The sequence below is a fragment of the Triplophysa dalaica genome, chromosome 8 (assembly GCF_015846415.1).
Source record: "Triplophysa dalaica isolate WHDGS20190420 chromosome 8, ASM1584641v1, whole genome shotgun sequence".
Classification (NCBI taxonomy): Eukaryota; Metazoa; Chordata; class Actinopteri; order Cypriniformes; family Nemacheilidae; genus Triplophysa; species Triplophysa dalaica.
Genome location: NC_079549.1, coordinates 25,208,290 through 25,234,084, shown reverse-complemented (window position 1 = coordinate 25,234,084; position 25,795 = coordinate 25,208,290). Strand labels below are relative to the sequence as shown.

The 25,795-nt window shown below is 41.6% G+C and overlaps 1 protein-coding gene across 6 annotated transcripts; it reads left to right on the top strand.

Annotated features, from left to right (window-relative positions):
* The first annotated feature begins 40 nt into the window (after positions 1 to 40).
* On the top strand, positions 41 to 19,819 carry rab3gap1 (RAB3 GTPase activating protein subunit 1). Of its 6 annotated transcripts, XM_056755168.1 has the most exons (27): positions 483 to 575; positions 777 to 861; positions 986 to 1,041; positions 1,394 to 1,469; positions 3,499 to 3,631; positions 3,704 to 3,782; positions 4,374 to 4,493; positions 5,538 to 5,703; positions 6,317 to 6,416; positions 6,900 to 6,981; positions 7,183 to 7,251; positions 8,424 to 8,497; positions 8,570 to 8,662; positions 8,756 to 8,925; positions 9,197 to 9,304; positions 9,418 to 9,590; positions 9,891 to 9,945; positions 10,715 to 11,041; positions 12,408 to 12,545; positions 15,521 to 15,748; positions 16,186 to 16,282; positions 16,362 to 16,465; positions 16,534 to 16,646; positions 17,219 to 17,321; positions 18,573 to 18,593; positions 18,676 to 18,696; positions 19,025 to 19,819. In XM_056755168.1, the coding sequence occupies exons 2-27, from the start codon at positions 844 to 846 to the stop codon at positions 19,247 to 19,249; spliced, it is 2,949 nt and encodes a 982-aa protein (XP_056611146.1). In that variant the 5' UTR covers positions 483 to 575; positions 777 to 843; the 3' UTR covers positions 19,250 to 19,819. The 6 variants fall into 6 exon arrangements, 5 of the variants coding, with proteins under 5 accessions (XP_056611149.1, XP_056611145.1, XP_056611147.1 ...); XM_056755167.1 differs by having other exon boundaries at positions 408 to 861; XM_056755169.1 differs by lacking the exon at positions 18,676 to 18,696 and having other exon boundaries at positions 413 to 861.
* The last annotated feature ends 5,976 nt before the right edge of the window (positions 19,820 to 25,795 follow it).

The window sequence follows — 25,795 nt, the reverse complement described above, 5'->3', positions numbered from 1 at the left end:
ATTATTATAAAACTCAAAATGGTGGACGGGACGGGGGAGCGTTTATAAAAGCAATAACGATCAAATCAATTAATTATTATTAATATATTTTTTATTTATTAATTTCGTTATTTCCTTGAGGCGTTTTGTGAAGATACGCCATTGCACGTATAAAAAAATAACAATAATAAGCTATACGATAAAACTCGAACGGGCTGACCAATGAACAATAAAGCTTCACAGACTAAGATTCAACATCGCGCCCATATCGATATGCTCGCTGTCGAATTCGGTTTTGACTCGGATGTTTTAGTTAGTCATGTTTGGAAGAATATATAGTTGAGTTTTTGTCAAAATCACAGCACAGTCCGGGTGCTGATCGACACTGTAGGTTTATAAAAAAATCGAAATTATTCCCGATTAAATGTTTGGCGCTGCGCAGACAGACCTTCATATGACATCACAGTCCCGCGAGAGCAGACTGCGCCATATGCGACTTGATTTTACACGTCAGTCGGTCTGCATAGCGCAATAAATAGTTGAAAAAAAATATTTTTACCCGTTAGGGTTGAAATGAGTTCATCTTACACATCCATGTTAGTTTAAACTGTTTGTGGGTATAGAGGGTTTGAGACATATATTTATGATTGGCCTCTTAGCGGTTATGTTCTGCAAATAGTTTTCTATTAAGTGAAGAGCTGAAAAGAATCCTAAAGAATACAACGATCAACAATTGGCCATTAATGAGATAAGTGATGAAATGACTCCGTAACATTTATTTTCATGTGCACTTGCAGGTTCGTGTAGAAATGACACGTGACAGTTCGGTGACGTAATTCATGCAGGCATAAACAGAGACCGAAGATGGCGGCTGACAGTGATGTGAGTTTCTCTATTAATCGAGTGTCATTTCCGTATCTTTAAGTGTCTCGGGCATATAAATGTGCATTATCTTGATATAGTTCATTGTCGTGTGTCATATGTGATTCTATCGCCTGTATTTCAGCCCGAGTCTGAAGTGTTTGAGATAACAGATTTCACTACTGCATCTGAGTGGGAAAGGTACAAAAACAAACAAACATGTAGCTAACGTTCCTCAACTTTTAATGAAGAACAATAAAGACATTAAAATCATTTTGTTATTTGTTACTGACAGTATAAATACAGTAGGGTTTGTCGTGACTATGAGCACGAGAGGACACTGCATTCAAATGACGATGTTTGTGTGGTATTGGTCATTCATCTAATCTCAGTGTTTGTTTTGTGTAATGACAAATGTTAAATCTAAGCGTTGAACATGTACAGACTATAATAAATCTCTTGATCTGTCCGTATTCATGTTCCTACGGTATTGATTGTCTCTGTTTGTGTATTTATTTACACCAGTATTGTGTACTTCATGTCATGTGTGTAGATTTATATCCAGAGTTGAGGAAGTGCTGAATGACTGGAAGCTGATTGGTAGTCGGGTTGGGAATCCTCCTGAGAAGGTGAAAATCTATACTAACACCTGGTTTATTCATCTACATTCATGGGCAAAGCATTAATCACACTGTAAGTGCTATTATTGACCACAAACCATAGACTGTATGGAAATGAGCAAGAATGAACCAGATAGATAAAGTCAGTAGCCTTTGGTGGACCATATTGAGTGTTGTTCAGTAGACTACAGCATACGGACAGATGGTTGGCCTGACACACATCAGATGTCTTCTGAAAGTGTCTCTGGAGCAGATTGTCTCAAATCCCAGCAAAATCTGTCCATCCGCCGAGGTTTTAGCCCAAGCTGTATTCCTCTTGACCTCAAGCGCTCTTTTGCTTTGACACACAACACTTCATGTGTCTGAGCTGTCACTACTTGTGTTGTATAGTGCCACAATCGACAGCATACAGTCTCCAATTTGATATTTTAACACAGACCTGCTCCTATTGTCAAAGAATATCACTGACAGCTGTAATTAAACACAATAAAACCAGCGGACTGAACAGAAATGATCATAAAACATGCTGCCGTTAGACTTCAACACCCTTACCTAAGATTAGAAAACCACTGTCTTTTGTTTGTGTGGATTTTGATTTGGGCGTGTCTCTGAAAATATCTCACGGATGCCTAAATCATAAACTGGGGTTATATTTCATATAGCGTTTACTTTTGAACACAGGGGTTAGTTATACAACTAGCACTTAACTTTCGATCAGAAACTAAACATAAAAGAAAGTATTTGTCATCTATTTGCAGTCGTCACAAGTGCATCAGTATAAAGCGACAGAGAACAGTGCTAAGCCTCATGTCATGTGTCAGGTTTGTGTTCAAATACATGCGTTTGTCACTGTTAGCACACAGAGGCATGTGTAGATGTATACGCTCGCAGTTGATCTTTACTGTAAACTCTGTCTGATAGGTGTAGATGTCAGTACACTTAAAGGCGGGGTAACCAATTTCCGAATTGTGACCCTGGAAGTTGAACGGGAACATTTTAAGTAAAAGCCAAAAATATATTGTATGGGTCTAAATAAGAGATTTTTCTTTTATGCCAAAAATCATCAGGGTATTAAGTGAAGATCATGTTCCATGAAGATATTTTGTAAATATCCTACCTTAAATATATAATTCTTTATTTTTCTGAGTGGATGTCCTGCTACAGTTCCTGTGATTAACAACTTCAAAGGCAATTTTCTCAATATTTAGATTTTTAGAGTTTTAAACGGTTGCATCTCCGCCAGATATTGTCCTATTCTAACAGACCATACATCAATAGAAAGCTTGTTTATTCAACTTTCGGATGTTGTAAAAATCTTAATTTCGAAAAATTGACACATAAGACTGGTTTTGTTGTCCAGGGTCACAATTATGCTTTACACAACTGAGTCGGGCCGAGTACCAAAACAACCTTGTAGCCATTCAGCATTAAGGTGCACAGGACGGACATTAGCCGAGCGCTGATGAAAACGAAAGATTGGGTTAGGGGTGTGTTTGATTTGGTGATTTGAACATTAACAACGCATGAGAGAAATCAAACACCCTGCCTTTAACTGGAGGTCATCCTGTCAGTTGGCCTCTGGATCCATTGAGTGAGAGCCTACAGGTCGGCCAGATTCAACTTTTAAAAAAAATCAATTGCGGTCCTAGACAGTGACATTACATGTTAAAGTTTAATCAGATTATTTTCGAGTCATTCTCAAAAAGCAAGCAAACAAAACGTGCTCCTCAGCATTAGTCATGTGGTGAGAGGATCTTTCTGCCTCCAGCTAAACGTCACAATGTTTAATAACATGAAAGGGGTCTATATGTGTCAGCTTGTTCCAGATGTTCAGGTTTAGGAGATTTAAATCTTCCGCACACATTTATGGGGTCCAATAAAAGCTTCATGTTTTGGGGATTAGCTTCATTTTGCGAGATGTAAAGTGGCCCAGAAGCACTTCATGTTTGAGTTCTTTGGTCTTTTTGTATATTAAAAATCAGAACAGTGTGGTCACTGTGAGAGGTTAAGAGTATACTGACTGTGTTCACATCAACAGGGTGAATATACCAGCGGCATCTGGGAGGAAACATGTCAGGACATCAACTTTGCCGATTTCAAGTTCACTATCACACATCATTATCTCAAACAAGAGTCAACAGAGAAACGCTTCAAGGTCGAAGCAGAAGAAGGTAAAGTAGATGACGATGACCTGGTGAGGTGACCTTTGACCTCGTCTGCTTTAATGTCTCTTGTGCTTTCAGATGCGACTCCGCAGTGCATGCAGGATCTGCTCTGTATGAACAATGACTTTCCTCCGCGAGCACACTGTCTGGTCAGATGGTAAGCGTGAGTCCTCGTGTGGTCTTGTGTTGTTCGTGGATGATGTCATATAACCAGTTTCAGCGCTGTTTGCAGTAGCTCCTCGCTGCAGAACAACACATTCAGGGGGCAAGGTTGGGTCCAGATCCTGTGTCGCCCAATCACAATGTAATGTGAGGAGTCTAACTGAATGCTCCAGACCAGTGAACGTCTGCTTTTATAGAGACACACTTCCTGAAGATCTGTCAATCAGAATCATTCGATTATTAGTGTGTGTCTGACACCTGCTCACTCTCTTAATACACATGGAAACTGTTAATCTGTCTTCACTTTGTCACCCATAGGTTTTCCATTTTGGCCTAGTTCTCCTTCAATAAATAATGCGTCGATGTGATATAACATCACGTGTTGTTGTTCATCTGAGGTTGTACTGGACCAGATGATTTGTGTGAAGTTTCATCTATTAAATGTTTAATTAAATAAGAAATACTGATTGTGAAGCCCACACCTGTCCATAAAACATCCTTTGAGTCGATGGCCCTATCTCATTATTATGGTCAGCTTCTTTGACTTCTTTTTCCTTCGAGCTTTATTCTGACTGTGTGTTTGCAGGTACGGTTTGCGTGAGTTTGTGGTGATTTCTCCGGGGGCGAACTGTGAGGCCATCATCAGCGAGTCCAAATGTAATCTGCTGCTTAGTTCAGTGTCCATCGCTCTGACCAACACAGGCTGGTGAGTTTCACTCGCTCACGTGTCTTAATTCATCATCTCATGTTATTTCAAACATATGATCTTCACATCTGTATCATTTATGTGTGAATGGAGAAGTGCAGGACGTTTCTGACTCAGTTTCATTTGGTCTAAAAGATGTTTCAGTCCATGGTGTTTATTTCTTCAGTGGCGCTGTGTTGACTGTAGATGGCGCTGTCGAGTTGTCTTGTTGTTTGCAGATCCTTTCCACTACACACACAGTTAGTGCTGAGAAATGTGAAGAAAGTACATGGGCAATTCCAGCGTTATGGAAGTGACATTTTGTGTTATGGACGTGACATAAAAATGCTCAGAGAATGAATTTGTTATGATTATTTTGAACCATCCAAATAGTTACTATATATTCTACCAAGCTAGGTAGAATATAGCTGATCTACCAAGCTGAGCTACCAAGCTATCCTGTAGCTCAGTGGTAAGAGCATTGTGTTAATAACGCAAGGTTGTGGGTTCGATCCCAGGGGATTGCAAATACCTATGTAAAATGTATAGGATAATGCAATGTAAGTCGCTTTGGATAAAAGCGTCTGCCAGATGACTAAATGTAAATGTAAATATTCATTTTCATGTGTCCATTTATGAGTAATATGTAGCGTTATGGATGTGACAATCCTGAAAATGGGTGACTATGAAAGATCATGCAGTAAAAATAAAACAAATGCTTTACAAATTTGAAGATAGATCTCACATGAGTATTTCAACCACCAAATGTTCCAATCTGTGCTGTTACCAAAGTAAAAACCGCTGGTAAAAACTTTTTTCGTAGTAAAGTTGACATCTTTACGGAATTGGCCACATGCAAATATGGTAAATGCCAACCCCAAGTCATGTGACGCGAGTAGGTCCATAGCACAGTGTGGTTTGGATTGTAAACCTTTATAATGCTGCTGTGAAAGAGAATTAAGACAAACTGACAGAAGCAGAACAGATTGACACAGTGTCTCAGTCATTGAATGAAAGTGTTTAGCATTTAAGAGAAATAATTGTGTTGTTCTTTTGTGTTTGTAGTCAGGTGCCTCTGTTTGTGCAGATCCAGCAGAAGTGGAGAAGAATGTACGCTGGTGAATGTCAGGGCCCCGGCGCACGCACAGACTTTGAGATGGTGCATCTCCGAAAGGTTCCAAGCCAGTACAACCACCTGTCCGGCCTTCTGGACGTCTTCAAGAACAAGATTGTGCGTGTACATCATGATGGTCTTTACACACAAATGAGAAAATTTGAATTTGATTTGTCAAAATGTGAATCATCATGCGAGTTTTTGCCATCCAGATCAGATTCATTAAATGATTAACATGAACTAAAGGTCTTTGCACATACAGTCTGAAATGTTCGTACAGGTTTTTCGGTATTTGGCTCTCATTTGTACGGTGTCTCTGAATTGTTAACAGAAACCTCTCCAAATGCTTGCTACTGATGTGAAAAATGCAGAAAATATAAGTGGCGATGTGCAAATGTGATTGTCACAACGTGACGTCTTTTTTTTTTATGTGCAGGAATTTTTTTAACATTAGTACCATTATAGTTGTTCATTGTTTATTAATTTTTCTTCATTTTGTGTTTACTTGTGAATTTTAAAATGTTTTTTTATAAATCTTTAGAATTCACATATTCTGAAATTCATAAGTACTTTAGGGTTAGGTTATGTATTTAATGCGTGTTAACAAATGGAACTTTTTTGCACCATAAAATGAGAATAAAATAATAAGTTTCTTAAAGTTGTGAAGCCTTGCAGATGGTTCACAGGATGCAGTTAAACAGTGATGATGATGATGTTGTTGTTGTGACAGGGCTGCGCGCTGACGCCCATGCCGCCCATCAGTATCTCCATCCGCTTCACATATGTCCTCCAGGACTGGCAGCAGTGCTCGTGGCCTCAACAGCCTCCAGGTGCGTCTGATCTCATATCACCATCTTATATTCCTCTAACAGGAAGCTGAAATCAGTGAGGTGCGTCTCGCAGGTTCATGACTTCACTGGTCAGTCGTCTGACACACACTTGAGACATTATTTCTTTTGATAAGTGAACTCTGTCACTGTGACAGAGGAGGTTCTGTAGACGTCCCCATGCACCGGACACATTCACACTGTGTGCAGATTTTCATTGGATGAATTCAGAACTTGTGGTTGTTGCCATGGAGTCATATGTGATGGGCGCACACACCTCTGTCAGTATTACATTGACTCAGTGGATTTATGAGTGTTTACTTCTGTATTAAGCAGTGAGGATGATGTTTACACAGGCAGATGAGAATATTCTATGTATATCCCAAGTTGATTAATTTCACTGCCATATATAACTGTGATCTTGTCATAAACTAAATTGAAATTCAAAGTTAATATCAAGCCATATTTGATATATTTTTGTTCTAGACTTCGATGCGCTTCTCGCCGGTGAGGTGGGCGGAGTGGAGTTTGGCAAACTTCCTTTTGGTGCCTGTGAAGATCCAATCAGGTGTGTTTATGATGAAAGGTCACGGTACTAATTAACATATGACCTTCAACACCGTACCACATCCCAGGACTGCAGGGTCATTCTGAGTCTGGAGAATGCAATTCTGCAATTCAGTTCAATCAAGGATAGTCACGAGAATGAGGAGTTCATTCAGGTTCTGATGAAACTTCTGACCAGGATCATTTTTTGACTCTTTTTCAGCGAGTTGCATCTTTCAACGACGTGGCCCAACCTGACTGAAGGAATTGTTGTGGATAATGACGTTTATTCGTGAGTATTTCCACACGAGTGGATCAATATAGTCTGCTCATTTGAATGCTTGATTCTGATTGGCCAGTCGCGACATTCCAAGGGTTTTTCTTTTCAAATAACAACCGCTCAGAACTAATAACAACCTGTTACCCGGATGCTGCAAATCATTTTGAGAGAGCCAGTTAAATATTACACAAAAATGAAATATAAATATGTCTTTTATAACATATATATAACATAATATTTACGAATGATTAAACAAACTTGTCTGTTCATGACGTTTGAACGTTGTTTCGTACAGAAGGTCTGCGTTCAGTAAAAATTAGCTAATCAAATATTTCAAATTCACATTTTATGTCCAGTTTTATTTCTTATTAATTTTTATATCTATTTCTTCAAGTAGCCATGTAATAAGCGGAATAATGTCGTGTGACACAAGACCCTCCGCTACACACCTGATCATATCTCTGTGATAACAATCGGCTGCCTGTACATTATCACTTACAATTGAAATAATCTGATCAATAGTTTTTCTGATGTATATTCTTGGTGTATATAGTTTGAGAGTTTCAGTGTGGTGAAGGATGTTACTGTATCTTAAGTGATGATTCTGTAGGTCTGAGTGATTCATGAATATTCATGAGGCTCACAAACAGCTCCACATTCATGTTTCCTCACCTCGTGAAAAACTTCTTACCCATAATTATTTCTTCACACCGTCGTCAGAGGTGGAGAAAGGGGAAATGTGAAGAGAGGGTCTCTATGAACCTAAATTGATTCACGCTGAATGTTTTGACACCTTTATTTTTAGTGCTGAGGCGTCACATTAACACTCGCAGTCGCAGAGTTTGTGTTCAGCGTTTGGCCATATGGTGATGAAGGTTTCATTTAGATCTGAACACAGGTACAGACGTCAAAACCCTTCTGAGAGGATCGGGTACATAAAGATTTTTCAGTCTGACTGGTGATGTCACACATGTTTGAGTCTTCAGCGTGTGTTCTTACATTCACAAACACATGACGGCTTTAACATTGTCTTCAGGACATGAGATGCTGATAATCTGAGATGTGTCATGTGACGTGTATGTGTTGAGCGCTCTAGTTTTCTATCATAAACAATTCTGCTAATTCTAATATAAGGTTTATTTAAAGAACCTCAACTGATTTTCATCACATGTTGTCTCTGGCAGCGACTTGGATCCTCTTCAAGCTCCTCATTGGTCCGTAAGAGTGCGGAAAGCAGACAATCCTCAATGTTTGCTGGGTAAGATTCTGCGGACATATAAATAATCTTGACAGTAAAGAGAGAGACATGTGATGTGATGATGTCCATCAGGTGATTTCCTCACGGAGTTCTTCAAACTGTGTTGTCGAAAGGAAACCACAGAGGAGATTCTGGGGAGGAACTCAGTGGAGGAGGAGGTGAAAGGTCTGTGGATGAGAATGAAACACACATGTTGAGTTTGTCATCAATCACTCTAGTGTGCTTCAGTCCATAACATCTGTGTGTGTGTGTGTGTAGAGAACAGTGACATCACACAAGCATTGTCTAAACTGACTGAGCCCACGGCCGTGCCCATCCACAAGCTTTCTGTGTCCAACATGGTTCACAGCGCACGCAAACGGATACGACGACACCGACGGCTTGAGGAGTCGCCTCTGAACAACGACGTGTTGAATTCAATCCTGCTAGTGAGAACACACACACACAACAGACACACTTCATATGTTAGTGTTTCAGTGAGAAAACAGCAGAATGTTCTGGATACTGTTCCTCAAATAAAACCCATAACATGTTTCTTGAGCTGGAGATTCTATAGTTGATCTGCTGCTGAATTCAAGAGTTTTTCTGATCCGTTGATTTGAACAAAGTTTGTGTTGTGTGTGCACGTGTGTGCATGATCTGCTCCTGTAACAGGGCCCTGTGTGCGTGTGTGTGTGTGTGTGTGTGCGTGTGTGTCAGTATCTTTTCCCAGATTCAGCGCTGGATAAAACCGACTCCAGTGATGTCAAATCCACAGCGCACAGCCCCTCCAGAAAGACTGAGAAGGACAAAGACTCTGAGGATTGTGTGAGTTTCTTGTGTTGGATGTTAGCTGGACGCTGTGATTATATCTGTGACACACACAAGTTGTTCAGATGGATTCAGATCTTCAGTGTGTGGCTGTGTTTCTCTGTGTACAGAATCTCTGTAATCAACTGAAGTCGTCTCCTTCAGACAGTGTGACGTGTCGTCTGGCCTTGTGCATGTGTTTGGTGAACGTCTATCACGGGGGGGTGCGAGCGGTCGCTCACCTGTGGCAGGAGTTTGTGTTGGAGATGAGATATCGCTGGGAAAACAACTGTCTCATCTTTGGGTAATCAGCTTTTCATATTCAAGTCTGTGAAGGATGTGGAATAGAAAAGTAGACGCTAGAACTGTGATGTCACACACTGATCCGTCTGCACATGCACTGCCGCGTGAAGTCAAACGAGCCTAATGTGGGCGGAGTCTGATGACTGGAAGAAGGTGTTTTCTATAGGAAAAACTGGTCCTCATGAACATCATCCTCACATGGTTTTAACAGTGTTGAAGAAAGAATTTACCTGTGTGCACCTCTCTCTCTCTCTCTCTCTGTGTGTGTGTGTGTGTGTGTGTGTGTGTGTGTGTGTTTCAGTCTGGCGAGTGGAGCTCCTGATCTCAGGTGTTGTCTTCTTCATCAGAAACTTCAGGTGAACACTGTCAAACTCTTCTTCTGTTTCTTCTCTCTTCAGCTCATGATGAATGATAAAGTCACGTCTCATAGTCTCATCACCTGTAGCTCTTTGGAGTTTTAGTGTAATGAAGATTCAGTTTTAAGACCAAAGTCTCTCGAGACTCATGATTTTTACAAAAGTATTCATTTTAATAACATTATAGCATTGAACACCAGATTATGAGTGAAGAAAACTGTTCTTCATTAAAGAATTCAAGATATGAGATGAAACAGGACTTCGATTAAAAGAGTCGTGAAAGACTTCTACATCATTTCAACTTATAGACCTAAAATATAAAAACCAACACACAGGTTCTGAAGTTTATTTTGAGACTTAGGGTTACATCACTGCTGAACTCTTCTGTCGTTCCCATGGTAACAGTAACTACTCTGATTGGTGCTCACAGTCTTGAAAGGTTTTTGCATTCTTACAAAGATCTGATGTTCTGTGGAGAAAAGATCATGTTATTTTACTCCTGTTACGTGGACCAGTACCTGTGTATTATTGCCTCTTATGACAAATTCATTTCTTTGGATGAAAGGCTAAATGTCTGCATGTAAATGTTCACCTGACGTGAGAGAGAGACTGTATCTATCCAAGTTGTTTGATAGATCAGAATGAGATTCTCAGGATGAGTTGTGGTTTTAGGCCTGACTTTGATTCAGATGTTGATCGAGGTCTCTGTCTGCACATCTCAAGACTCCTCAGGTGTTTGCCTTCAGTCTAATCCTTCACACACACACAGATGCTGAACTGCTGCATCGAGCGCAAGAGAGCGAGGGATGACGGAAAGAAGAGTGAAGGGGGCCGAGAAAAGAACCGGCCCAGTGCGGATGCCACGGGGCCATCGGTCGGGTCTGTGGAAGTTTCACCTGGAAAGTCCTGGGACTCGTGGAGCGACAGCGAGGATGAATTCTTTGAGTGTCTGAGTGACACAGACGAGATCAAGGAGGCGGAGACTGAACGGGACAAGAAAACGACCAATAAGAGCAAAGCAGAGGGACGATTACAGCCGCATGGAAAACTGACGCTGAGAAACTCTAGCGAGCCGCTCTACATCCCCATCACACAGGTCAGCACACATCACCTGTCAGTCATGAGTCATGTGACCTAGTCTAAACTGACCAATGGCAGATGAATGTTTTCTTATCATCTGAGTTTTAAGAGGTTGTTGGGAGATGGACACATACTGAACACATCAGCCAGCGTCAGACTCTTCTCTCATAAGTTTGTCGGTCCAAACCTCCTCACTCTTGTGTTTGTGTTCATATTAACAGATCGTTTGTTAAGATCCTTTAATGACATGAGTCCATTGATTAGATGTGTGTGGTGATGAGGAATCGGATTAACCTGATGATGTTGTGTGACAGACATCCTTTGCTGTCATAGAGCACATAACACATGAGACGTCCCAGAAGGCAAAGCTGCCGTTGGCACACTCTCTGTGATTTGCTTCCTCAGGACAATTAATGTTACAAGTTGACAATTCAGAATATTTTAGGCCTCATCTGTCATCTTTTAATGTGAGTACAGCAACCCACATAAATGTGACCTTGTTAGCCGCGAACCCACCGTACACTTAAACTTACACTGTCAGCATTCAGCACTTGTGTGTGTGTGTGTGTGTGTGTGTCATCAATGAGTGTTGTTGTTTCTGTGTGTATACTCATTGTGCAAACACACACACACACACTCGGGAGAGAGAGAGAGAGAGAGAGAGAGAGAGAGCAGTTATTGGCTTGTGTGATAATCCTCACCTCACACTTTATTCTCTCATGATTCTCATACAGTCTTCAGTTCACACCGTTTGTCCTGTCACACTTATAGCCAATCAAATCTATTGTGTGACTGACATTCAATTTTATTTATATACTGTAGCACTTTTTACAATGTTTCGTTGTTTCAGAGCATCTCAAAAGTTAGTATTAGTCTTGAGCTCAACTTTCTGAGGTGTTTCTTTCTGTTTCTCACACCCCAGAAAGGGTTTTTTGTCCTTGAGAATGTCTTTTAAGATCTCAGCAGATTGTCTGAATCTCTACTGAAGTAGTTAAATTGAGTAAACAAATAAAGAAACTGAAGTGAACGAGCAGTTGTTCATTTCTTTCTGAATGCCTTTTTTCCCATGTGGTTAGTAGTCGTGTAATAAACGTGATAATATACAAGCAGCCGGCTGTTATCACCAAATAAACCCCTTATTCTGCCATAACAACCGGCCGCCTGTACATTATCCCTTAAATAACACAGTAAATATAATGTACACTACAATACACATGTTTAGGGGGACTCGCTAATATTTTTATTGCTAACATTGTTAAATGTTAGGAAACATGTGGCTCAGGTGACCCCTAACCTTTGAGTGTTTCTATGGTAAAGAGTATTCTTGAGGTACTTTTAGTTTGTTCATCATGAATGTATGTTGTTGTGTTTGTGTCACACAGGAGCCTGCACCCATGACAGAAGATCTGCTGGAGGAACAGTCGGAGGTTTTGTCTAAACTGGGCACATCAGCTGAAGGAGCTCAGCTCCGAGCCCGTATGCAGAGCGCATGTCTCCTGTCAGACATGGAGTCCTTTAAGGTGAGAAGATGTCTCTGTGTGGACCGAGATGATCAAATTTGTGTTGATCTCCTCACACACACACTCAACTCAAACACATCTGTCATCTCTTATAAGATCATTATGTGTGATGTTGACCCTGTCATGAGCTGATCCATGTTCTCTTGATGAACTAAAGTCTTGTAGAAACCACATCTGCTTGTTTCTGGGGTACAGTTGAGCAGATGTTAAAGGTGGAGGAGGTGGTTTGGAAGGATAGCAGATTTAACGATAGCAGATTTATTTTGAAAGAAAAGTGAATGTATCGCTGCAATTTGCTGAGACAAATGGAAAACTGAAACGTGAAGGTCTGCTAGCCACTTCATGTTAGACTCAGCCCGGGAAATAGTTTTTGTTGAACCATACCATAACAACGTTACCTACCTACTTACTTCACCTTTATATGTGGCATAAATGTCATGTTTTCCCAGAGTTTTTTTTTTTAACATTATAAACAGATGTATTTCTACAAACTGGAACATACATGTATTGTCAACAACATGAACATTTAGAAGAGCAACATAGATCTTGTAAGATTACGTTTATTAAACCACTAAACAATCTTTACTTAAAGGTGCAGTTTGTAACAATTTTTACTAAGCTAGTGTTATATATTTTGTTCAGCTGAGTACTTACAACATCTAAAACGTTTCAAACTACTTGTAACTCGTGAGAAAATCTGCATTCTGAACAGTGACACGGGGCTGTGCAGTCAATGTACAAAATACAGACATCAGTTTCACTCACCGCATGCGGTTCATGTCCGGCATCTGAACTTTGCGAACATATGCTCTCTCTCTCTCACTCTCTCTCTCTCTCTCACTCTCTCACTCTCTCCCTTTCACTCTCTCACTCTCTCTCACTCTCTCTCTCTCACTCTCTCCCTCTCTCTCTCTCACTCTCTCTCTCCCACTCTCTCCCTCTCTCTCTCTCTCACACACTCTCTCTCTCTCACTCTCTCTCCCTCTCTCACTCTCTCTCTCACTCTCTCTCTCTCTCTCTCTCTCTCTCTCACACTCTCTCTCACTCTCTCAAGATTCAAAGGAGCTTTATTGGCATGATAAAAGAAAATTTACATTGCCAAAGCACAAGATTAAATATAAACATGCAGAAATACAGATTAAGATCAAAAATAAGATAGAATAAAATTAAAAGTCTATAAGTAAAAATCTATATATATATACATCTCAATATAAACAGAAAAAGAGTTTTAATTAAAGTTCTCAATGAGGGTGAAAGTGTCAGTTTGTGTGTGTTGTCCTGTCAGTGTTGTGTTGTGTTGTGCTGGTTGTTCTCTCTCTCTCTCTCTCACACTCTCTCACACTCTCTCTCTCACTCTCTCTCACACTCTCTCTCACTCTCTCTCTCTCACTCTCTCTCACTCTCTCTCTCTCACACTCTCTCTCACTCTCTCACTCTCTCTCACTCTCTCTCTCACTCTCTCACTCTCTCTCTCACTCTCTCTCTCACTCTCTTTCTCTCACTCACTCTCTCACTCTCTCTCACACTCTCTCTCACTCACTCTCACACTCTCTCTCACACTTAAAAAACAGTTTTAAATGTTAGAAAATACTTTCCGAAACCTGTATGATCACTGGGGGAGTGTATCGAGCACAGAAATACTACGTCATACACCCAACTCGTTTTTTACAAGTTTTTTACATGACATATCGTTGCAGCACCCCTTTAAGGCTTTACTTTGTGTTGATATCAGGTGCAAAAGAAATATGAGGAAATGTCATTCTGTGCAGTATATCAGTGCACAGGGACACCTGGTTCCATTGTCAATCATAAGCATCACCGTGGAGTCAGTTGGGTGTGTTAGTCCTTGTTTCTTTGGTTCTCTTACTGTTAGCAGCCATGTTGCGTCTCAATGGCGCTCGGGCGTGGTCATGTGGGTTAGTGACGTCAGCTGCATATCCTCTATAGTCAGTCAATTTAAAGTAAAGCTCATTACTGCAGTATTTACACAGTCCAGTGATTCCCGTTTCCAGCAGTTCTCCAGGTCTTTCTAAAGTTTTAAAGCAGAACCCACCCTACAGTAATAAGAGAAAGCCTCCTGTTTCCACAGAGGAACAATTAAAGCTGTCTTGATCAGCGTCACTTCATCTTTTATACGTTTCACCTTTTCAAATAAATCAGGAATGGTTTGGTAAGCATCTGATCCTGCCGCGTTGAAGAGCGAGTGAAGTGAATGGTCCTTAAGCACAGCAGTCTCAGCCTAATCTCTAACTTCCTGTTCAATGCTTTGAGGCCAGATGCTCGTTCTTCAACACCGGGGGGCGCGAGTGATGGGGAAAGGTGACATTTTGTGTCTATTTTGTCTCACTAGAGCCTGTACAGCCGTGCTACAAAGTGCTGTATTTCTATAGCAGACACACGGTGTGTTGTTATTGCAGCGGCGGACTGCTGCGAGCGCATCATGGCAGTAAATGGCCCCTTTAGCTGAAGATGGCCTCTAAATTTAGCATCAGCGCTGTCTGTAATTGTGCTTAGCCAAGCATCGTTTGCCATTTTGCCTTTAATTATCATCTCCCTCTGGGTGTATAGAGCACAGAGATATGAATATGATGAATGGGCCGTCTTAAAGCTGTGACGGCACGCTCGCCCCCCTCTGCGCCACTCTTCAAAAGCCCAGATCTGCTTCACACCGTCTCCTCTGACCTCATAAGAGCTGATCTGATGATCTGACCTGCTCACCAGAGACGTTCCGCTTCAAAATAATGTTTTATGGTCCGAAGTTCAGATTCGTTTTCTTTCAGATTTTTCTTTAGTTCATTTCTCTAAACGTTCTCACATCTTTACAGTGTGTGTTCCAGAACTTCTGAAGTTAGCGCCTGATGTAAAGGTCAGAAGATCTGGATCCAATACATTTCTGCCCAAAACTCCAATCGAAACTGACTCTTGTGTTAGCAAAACTCTTTAGTTCTTGAGTGTGTGTGTGTTTGTTTCCTCAGGCGGCTAACCCGGGCTGTTGCCTGCAGGACTTTGTGCGCTGGTACTCCCCGAGAGACTACGTGGAGGAGGAGGTGACCGATGAGGCGGGACAGACGGTGGTACGGGGTGACCTGAGCGCCCGTATGAAGATCCCAGGTAACATGTGGGCAGAGGCGTGGGACACAGCGAAGGCAACGCCGGCACGACGTCAGAAGAGACTGTTTGATGACACTAAAGAGGCTGAGAAGGTCAGAACCTGAAGAACGGCATGACAAACACTTTTTGGGTTGTTGTTCAGCTGGTGAAGAGCGGTGTGTTCGCAGCCAGAAACAGGTCATGAGAATCCTGTAGAGCAGCCAATCAGACTGCAGGACTGCTGGAAGTGGGTCAACATATCCCTGGGACTCTGTTTGGCAGGTGGAAAGAGAGTTAGTTCAGGGAACCTGTGAAGGTCGTGAGATCTGTCCGTTCTTAAGACGTCTGTCCAGGTCTGAGAGTGACTGTGCTTCGTTGTGTTGTGCTTTATAAACCTTACTCTGTTTAAATGGCTCAGCAATCCATGAGACAAAGAAAATCTTACAGCACCTTCTTGGGGGGAATTTAATGATGAAAACTACATCTGCTTCATGGCTTGTGAGTTATGTTTAAAAATATATCTGTGACTAACACGTGTGTGTGTGTTTAGGTGCTACACTATCTGGCGGTGCAGAAACCGTCTGATCTGATGAGACATCTTCTGCCCTGTGTCCTACACGCTTCTATTCTTAAAATAAAGGATGAAGGTTTGCATGAAACTTTACACACACACACACACACACTGATGTTTAAGTGAACAGTAACTGAACACAAACGTTTGTCCAGAGTCGACAGAAGACATCCCATCTGTGCCTAAAACCCTCCAGCAGGTGACGGCTCAAGCCAGTAAACTGCTTCACCAGCCCAACCCAGACGTCAAGAAGCTGGAGGTGATGTGTTCACAATGATTGTGTTCCTCTTGTGTCTGGAATCCTGCGTGACGCTCGTGTGTTTTCAGGAGGTTATAAGTCAGTTGATGTCTCTGGAGGCCGTCATCGCTCGCGCTCGCTCGCTTAAGGCAAAGTTTGGCATCGGTGGTGCAGACACAGAGGATTGTGAGGAGCTGGAGAGGTGAACACTGATATTCAACATCTCTCACTCTTCTTCTGTTATTCTTCACCTGAAGATCTCTCTTTAGTTTGTGTTGACACAGTTGTGTCGATGATAAAGATCTTATGGTTAATAACAGCTTCTAAGTGAATCTGAGACAGGTTCTAGAATCAGATGTCGTGTGAGTGACTGATGATTGCAGCGTTTACACCAGCGGAAGATATTTTTGTTCGATTGGGTAACTTCGGAACAAATAACATGATGTACGCAGCGTCTCTCCTCTGGCTGGATGTTCCCTTTAAAGTTGTGTGTTCGGCGGGGGGGGGGGAGGTGGGGCAGGAGAGTGGAAGAGCTGAGTGGAGTTTGGATGACAGGGGCACGAGGGCATGTCAGGAATTCTCCTGGTACTCGTTAGTTCCCAGGGGCCACGGCGGAGTCACAGCGTGCCGGTCAAGAGAGACACAGCGGCCTCATTAAGACAAGACCCAGAGCTGCCCGCAGGAACACACACACAATGCAGTGTGTGTAAGTGTGTGTGCGTGCGTGTGTTTGTGTTTAACAAAGATCAGTCATTCTGTGTGTGTGTCGCTCAGGTTCGTGAGCTGTCTGTTGGAGGATCCGGAGGTGTCTGTGATCGGTGCAGGTCGAGGTCCTGCTGGCAGCATCATCCATAAGCTTTTCGTCAGTTCTCAGCGGGTAAATGCACCTCACACACCTCACACAGTGCTGCTGGATCATCCACATGTGGTGCGAGTCTAACGTCTGAAAACTCCCAGCATCCCTCTGCTCTAACGCCGTCATCTCTGTGTTAAACCCTCCAGCGGTCTGAGATGAGTGCTTGACACATTCAAACACACAACACAACATCTCACAGCATGATTGCATGAAGTAAAGGAGCTTGTGTTGGCTGTGAATAAAATGCATCAGATGTTTTACTAACGTGACACAGATGTCATCAAACACGCTTTATTTCAGTAAGAACTCTCTCCTCTCACTACACCCGCCGTCTCATCCCAGGGTTTGATCCGTCTGATCCAGATGAATCTGTTTGAAAATACACTTTTTACATTGAAGTGTGGACTGAAACAGTGAAGATACAATAGAAACACAAGAGGTGTTTTTTGACTAAAGCCTCATACACACAGAGGATCCATCAGTGTCAAGAAGAAGATTTGAAGATAAAAATGCTGATGTGGATGTAACTTTAGATCGGTCTTCAATTTGATCTCAGTATCTACAGTTAAACACGCTGAGAATGTGTTGAAATATCAGATCTATGTGTTTAGATGGCCATCACATGTGTTCACAGACAAGTTAGGCTCTCACAGGTGTACATTGACAACACAACTCTCCCTCAGTTCCCCCCACACACACTAATGTATGCTTGTGTGTGTGTGTGTGTGTGAGAGAGGACTAAATTATAGCCTATGTGTTGCCAGGCTGTAAATAGCAAGGCATTAATTATCCCAAGCATCTGAATGTAAATGATGTGAAATCACAGTTTCAGATGACGAAAGGACGACAGACAGAACTTTTATTAAACTCTCTTTATAAGAATAATCTTTACAAGCAGTATAGACATCATGAGGCGTTCATATCCATCTCTTATTTTACTCCAGAATCAAATCTAATATTTTCATGTCAAGCCTGTTTTTAGGACCTTGAAACCCTTCAGTCCTTCTGTAATGTGTGCAGGGTTTTATTGTCATACATTTGATCAACATAAATAACATATTAGCATGCGTGTGTGTGTGTGTGTGTTATGTGTGTCTCTGAGAATGACTGTAAATCCAGAGGTTTGGTTGTAAAAGCAGGTTTGATGAGGTTTGACGTGAGACGCAGTGAAGCATGAAGCAGCATGATTTGATTTTGTATTTTTCGTGTTTTGTTTTTCTTCATATTTTTGTTTGTTTGTTCTTTCTCTCCTTGTGTGTCACTCTTGTCAAGTTGGCTGACTACAGTGATGAGGTAAAACACAATACATCACACTGATTTAACCTCATGTCTCCTCATCTTTCTCTGACTCTTCATTCATTCTTTTCACCGCAAGCGTTTTCTGCTGGATGTGGAGGTTTGTGTTGGTGTTGCTCTGGTGTTGTTCAACAGTTGTAGACATGACAGATTTGACCGACTGATGATGTGTAGAATGTAGTCAGATAAGAGCAGGATGTTGAGATGAGGTCAGGTGATGTGCGGCTGAGATGTGTGTCAGTGGGTTGTGAGTCTGCGGGCTCAATAATCTCATTTGAGTCTCACTGAATGTGCTTTTGTTTCTCCCCAATACTCTGTTAAATAGAACCGATGAGTTCCTGCAAATCCTTATTGTGCTGATGATGAATATACACTGTTCATTTGTGTGTTTTTATTTATTGATGTCCTTGATGTGGTGGTGTGTGCAGGCCGCTCTGTTGGCTCCGATGGAAGATGAAAGCGTTGCAGTTCCAGATGACAGAAAAGCTACTCTGGATTTTCCGCCTCCTGCCGGACGGGAAATTCTGCTCCGCACCCGCGTGCCGCGACCTGCCCCATATTCCAAAACCCTGCCGCAGCGGCTCTTCTGCGTTCTCATGCGGGAGGAGTTCCGGCTCGCCGGGGCCTTTTCCTCAGACACCTCTTTCTTCTGAACCCATGTGATGATCATCTGTCATTACTGAAGGCTTTTAATGACGCCGATTAGTTGGGTGGGACATGTGTTGAAGTAAGAAGTCAACTTTTAAGAAGTCAAAATAGCGTAACAGATGATTTCGAGCACATCAAGTGTAATTGTTGTAAAAGCCAGAGGCTAAGTGCTCTGTTGAGGGTTCTCATCACCTCTGGCTGGATGTTAAAATGTTTTTTATCACACATGCTAATAATATATCCTCATCCCCGCTGTGTGCTTGATGAGATATTCTGAGCAGAGCTTTGCCTTAGGAACTCACTATTATATGTAGAAGATCACACACGCACAATATTCATCAGAGACGCCGGTGAAGCTGTAGCTCCGTCATCCATCTGACTGTCACCACATTTTACTACAAACCATTGGACTGCGTTCACTGTAGCCTAGTTTTCAGTGTTTGAGACATTTCTCTGTTAAGACGTGAGGCATTTGATCAGTGTTTGACCAACAGTCATCACCTCGGTGATGATCTGAAGAAAGGTTGTGTATCGTGTCCAATCATTCAAAATAATAAACAGAATCTTGTTCTTCATCTTGTGTTTTATCATCATTTGTGTCGTTTGAAGCATTTCATTAATACACAGAATGTTGGTTTCACAGTCATGAAGATTGTTTCAAAAGAATGTCTTTGAAGAGTTAAAGGTCTGTTTCGTTTTTGCTGGAGGAGATAATTAATAATCCTCCAAATGTCAAGAAAATGACGTCTCTCGGTTCCTTTTCCACTTAGCTCATCACGTCTGCTAGCGGCTTCCCAAAAAACCTTCTTTTATGGAGTGTCGATGACCGTCTTTTCTCCACAGTCGCGATGAAGAGCCAGCTTGAGATATCGTTGGCTTGGCACAAGGCGGTTCACAGCTTGATCGCTGACTGCTGGCGCGTCCCGGCGCGTTTCCATAAACAGAGATACGGCTGTGAAGCGCTTTAACACTCGCGCACTGCTTAAAGCTACACGGAGCTGGTTGCCATGGTGACATGCAGCACCTCCTCCATCTCCAACCTTTCCCACTTCCCTGGTTTTTTCTGTTCTTTTTCATTTGGTGTTGGTACACACATCCGTGTTGAGGAGCGGCGTGGGAAGCGGGCCGAGTGCGCTCTCACCGCGAGGATGGACAGATTTTCACACACGTCTGTGGAGGATCGAAGTCTTGTTATTTTGAATTTCCTTCTCGAGGGCCAAACCGTGTCCAAAAAAACACAGAGCCGATGCGCTGCGTTCTTCACAAGTTCTACCTTTGTTCTAGTTTGCGGACCAGACGAGGCTGCGATGTTACAATAACTTTAGAACAGCAGAGAAAAGGCATTTTTCACAAAGTTTTTGCTCTACTTTACGACGCATCTTCAAACTGTATCCCCGCTCCCAGCAGCCCACAGAAGCATCATAAATCAAGTGTGGCATCTCTCAAACGCACACTCATGCTGGCTGTGTGCTTTAAGTCAACCAGTCACAGACAGGAGAAGAGCTTTGATGTTTGATCTCCTCTTATGTCATGGTCTGTGTTGAGAAGCTCATGTGTAAAGATCATTATTAGCAGAAGTATACAGTCCTGCAGAGATGAAGCAGATTGTTGTTTTTGTGGTATCTGAATTCAAACTCTGATCTCAAACGTTCCATCAGTGAAGCGGTCAAGGTGTTTCACAAGCTGTTTGGTCACTCACTGTGGTGTATTTTTCCTCAGAGCTCTGAGGTGTGTTCCAGAAAGCCGTCCGCTCAACATTGAACTCTGGGTTGATGAACCTTAAGAACCTGGTTTAATGTGTGTATGTCGGTTCCAGATCACATTTGAAGAGTTATTTTAATCAACCTCACAACAGATACCCAAAGTTAACACACGCTCACACAAACATGAGGACAGTGTCAACGGATCACAGACTTCACGAGTCACCATGGAAACATCTGGGAAACTTCAAGTTTTTAACTGTGAAACAATGTTATAAATCAGAATTTTGATGACTTTTCGATGACTTAAACCTGCATCAGTGTATAAAGTGCGAGATTAAAAACCAAAACTTATATTATTTAAGTTACATGTTTATAAAACTATAAACACCATAAATTAATTATTTATCTAAACATATCAATATATGCAGTATGTTTATACTATAATATTTAAAATATAAACTCATCATGGCTATCTTTGTTACATAAAGTGTAGATTTGTTGAGATGTTTGTAACTGTAGATGTAATTTGAAGGCATCATAAACCTCTCTTTTGTTCCTTCTCTATATGTTCCATAATAAAAATCGACCTTTATTGTATTTTATTTCACACAGACTTTGTATTGTATCAGCTTTATTTGCAGCGGTTGCTGATGTCATCATATTAATGAAGACTCTTAATTCTAGAAACTACTACAGTTTTCATATTTAGGAAATACTTGTGTGATGCTTTTCACTGCACTACACTATGTGTGATATTTCATTTCCATCAGAGGATGAAGGTCTGCCTGGAAGATGTAAATGTTTGACCCAGTCTCATGTCCAATATGTCATGTAGCCTATACATATCTCTTTCAAATACACATACAATTTGGTTTTGTTTGTTTGTTTCTTTTGACTTTGTTTGCTAAAAGGCCTTGGCTTTCCAAATGTTAAATGAGGTGTAAAAGGCCTGTCTACAGAGACCAATAAACAAATAGTAATTTGGAGAAAAGCCTTTCAATACCCTAGCGGAGGCTGAGAAATATAAACATTATTAAGAATAACAGATCGTTTGAAAACAGTCTTTTGATGTCATTGATTATGTATCTGAATTAAAGTGCTAAAGGGATGTTGAATCTATAAACACTATGTCATCGGTGATAAACTATAACAACCCTTATGCTGAGAATCTGGTCTGCCAAGCTAAGAATCACACGTGTAACCTTTGGGCTATAAGTTTATCTCTCTGACCATCACACCACAACTGCCCTGATATAACGTCCCTAAATATTAGTTAATGGAGATCCAAATACTTCATCATTTGTTCTGAAGTTACAAAAATATATGAACAGGTGTGCATACTATTTATGCATCTTATTATATTTGGAGATTTAATAATAAACCTCATTAAAAGTATGTGAAGTATTCAACCTAAACACATAAAGCCTTACGTTTATTAAGAACACCTGACATAATTTTATTTACAGTTTATTTATTATACAATTAGCATAAAATCACTCAATGAATCGCGATGAGTGTGACTGGAAATATAATCGTAGTAATACTGTAGGATTATAATATATTATATGTAATCTGTGCCTACACGCAGACTTGACACTCATGCGCAGAGAACCTCTGAAGTTTAGTAACGATTTCTTAAATCAACTAACACTGGAACATAATCCGCTCCGGAGCAGGTCCTCTTCACAGAGCCAGTTGCTATGGTTACGTAACCAGAAAGTTTCCTGTTTATGGAACTGAAAGTTATCAGCTGACTAACCCTTAAACTCACCCGTGTATGTCACAAAACCAGCTTTCTGAATCCTTCAGATGTGAAGTCACCCAACAAACATCATTGTGACATCCGTCCAACCTCGCTGAGAGTGACAGAGCTGTCGTGCTTTCTAAACACAATTCTGAAGATTCTGTGATCAAAGTCTAGATGGCCGCCGACTGTAATGATTTCAGGATGAGTTGTTTGGACTGTATTAGTTGAGCGAGTGTCAGGTCAACACCGGCCGCACAAATATGTTTGTGCGTGTGGGACGTGCTATATAAGATGATCTAAATCTAGTTTTGTGGCTGAAATACAAACTCCCACACGCAGTAGATTACATAAGATTCTGCTTCAAACCAAAGAGAGAATTGGAGCCAAAAGTGTTGGAGGATCATCAGTGAAGGGTCGAACTCTGTGACCTAATTTGAAGATGTCACACAGCTGGTGACGGTGCCAAATGAATTCTGTGAGACGCAGAGATTAGTGCCGGGATGAAATGTTTTGTGAAGGGAGCAGATAAGATTGTGTAGGTGGTGTTTGCTTCAGTCAGAACACCTTGTGTTGTGTACAGCTTAGATTGTCATTATGCAGTATGAGGAGAGATGCCGTTACACATCCCAGAATTCTCCGTCACAGGCTGGCCTTCATCAGCTCTCCTCCAGCAGGCATACGTGGGCTCATCCGAACAGTGATGGAGGGAAGGTAACGGATATTGTGTTATTCAAGACAGAACCTGGGACACAGGAGGATGTGTTTCTGTGTTTTATTTCAGTGGCGTCCTCACCTGACACATGATATATTAAGTGTGATGATTTCAGATGAATTTTGATGTCATCAGGCGGTTCAGAAGAGTTTCCTGCTGTGAGATGATGTTGAAGAATCTGCACACAATCAGAAGTCTAGAGAGTCTTTAGCGTCTGGCATTTTAACTCTGTGTTGTGACCCGGTGGGTTAGTTCTCCTTTTTAGATGCAGATGCAGGAGAAACTGAGCAGCACATATTGATCTCTCTTTTGCTTTCAAAACTTGTAATTAGTTACACTTCTACGTGGAACACAGAAAGGCCACCGGAGAACCGAAGAGCTTACAAGCAGCAACGATTTCTCTCACCTCACACGCCACCTTGTGCCACCTCACCCGCCCAGCAGGTTTCACAGGAGGACAATCTGACAGTCCAGCTCTTCCACAGAGTCTCGCCAGCCATTGATTTCATGTCTTTAGAGAGATCTGCAGCTAAATGCCAAACAGAGACCCGTTTTTAAACCCCTTTACCATCTCCTATCCCATTAAATCATGTTTGTCTCTTTTTCCCTCTAAAACACCTCCATCCCTACAAACTCTGCTCTCGTGTCTTGTGTCTTGTGTACTCCACTCTCTTCACTCTTCTTCATCGCCATCTTGGCATTGTTGTGTATCCGGGGGGAACACATCCCACGCAGCTCCAAATCATTTATCTTCTCGCAACACAAAGCAGCAGATAGCAGGAGAGGAGAAGAGACATTGTGTGTTGGTGTTTCCTTGCTGCCCATCACACCCCCCTCATCAGTTTATGAGTCTCTCTCTCTCTCTCTCTCTCTCTCTCTCTCTCTCTCTCTCTCTGTCTCTCTCTCTCTCTCTCTCTCTCTCTCTCTCTGTCTGTCTGTCTGTCTGTCTCTCTCTCTCTCTCTCTCTCTCTCTCTCTGTCTCTCTCTCTCTCTCTCTCTCTCTCTCTGTCTGTCTGTCTGTCTCTCTCTCTCTCTCTCTCTCTCTCTGTCTCTCTCTCTGTCTCTCTCTCTGTCTGTCTGTCTCTCTCTCTCTGTCTCTCTCTCTCTCTCTCTGTCTCTCTCTCTCTCTCTCTCTCTCTCTGTCTGTCTGTCTCTCTCTCTCTCTCTCTGTCTCTCTCTCTCTCTCTCTCTCTCTCTCTCTCTCTCTGTCTCTCTCTCTCTCTCTCTCTCTCTCTCAAGATTCAAGATTCAAGATTCAAAGGAGCTTTATTGGCATGATAAAAGAAAATTTACATTGCCAAAGCACAAGATTAAATATAAACATGCAGAAATACAGATTAAGATCAAAAATAAGATAGAATAAAATTAAAAGTCTATAAGTAAAAATCTATATATATATACATCTCAATATAAACAGAAAAAGAGTTTTAATTAAAGTTCTCAATGAGGGTGAAAGTGTCAGTTTGTGTGTGTTGTCCTGTCAGTGTTGTGTTGTGTTGTGCTGCTTGTTCTTTGGTCGTGGCAGGACTTGACATATCTTGCAGCAGGTTTGAGCTTCTTGACTTTTCTCCCAGTATGTATGAGATCTTGTCCTTTTGTTGAAACTGGTCAAAGTCTTTGTGTAAGTTTGTAAACTGGGGGAAGAATGTTTCTCTGATGTGTGTGTAGTTGGGACAGGAGAGGAGAAAGTGCAGCTCTGTTTCCACTTGATTGTGTGTGCAGTGTGGACACAGTCGCTCTTCTCTCGGTGTCCATGTGTGTCTGTGTCTGCCCGTCTCTACAGTGAGCTGGTGATCACTGAGTCTGTACATGCTCAACACTTTTCTTAGTTTAGGGTCTGATACGCTTGTGAGGTACTCTGACACTTTATATTCTCTCTTTAGTGACAGATAGCATTCCACTTTACTTTGCTGAGCTGTTGCTTCTGTCCAGTGTTGGAGATATTTCTCTTTTTGTCTTTTGATCATTTGGTTTAGTCTGGCTGGGGTTTGGGGTTGACTTGGGCATGTTTGGGGTTGTAGAGTTAGTTGTGAGATCAGTTGGATGAAGGGGTTTCTCTCTGGGCTCAGCTCTTGATGACTGAAGGCTTTGTGATGGAGTGTGTCTGTGTCGCTGTTCTTAAGGTGTGTGTAGAATTTTAAAGCTCTTTTTTGTATTTTAATGATTAGAGGATACAGTCCTAATTCTGCTCTGCAGGCGTTGTTTGGAGTTTTTCTCTGTACCCGTAGAATGTTTTTACACATTTCTGTTTGCAGAATCTCTATTGGGTGTTTGTCCCATCTGGTGAACTCTTGGTTGGCGAGAGGACCCCAAACCTCACTTCCATACAGCGCCATTGGTTCTATAATTGATTGTATTATTTTCAACCAGATTACGGTTGGGATGTCAA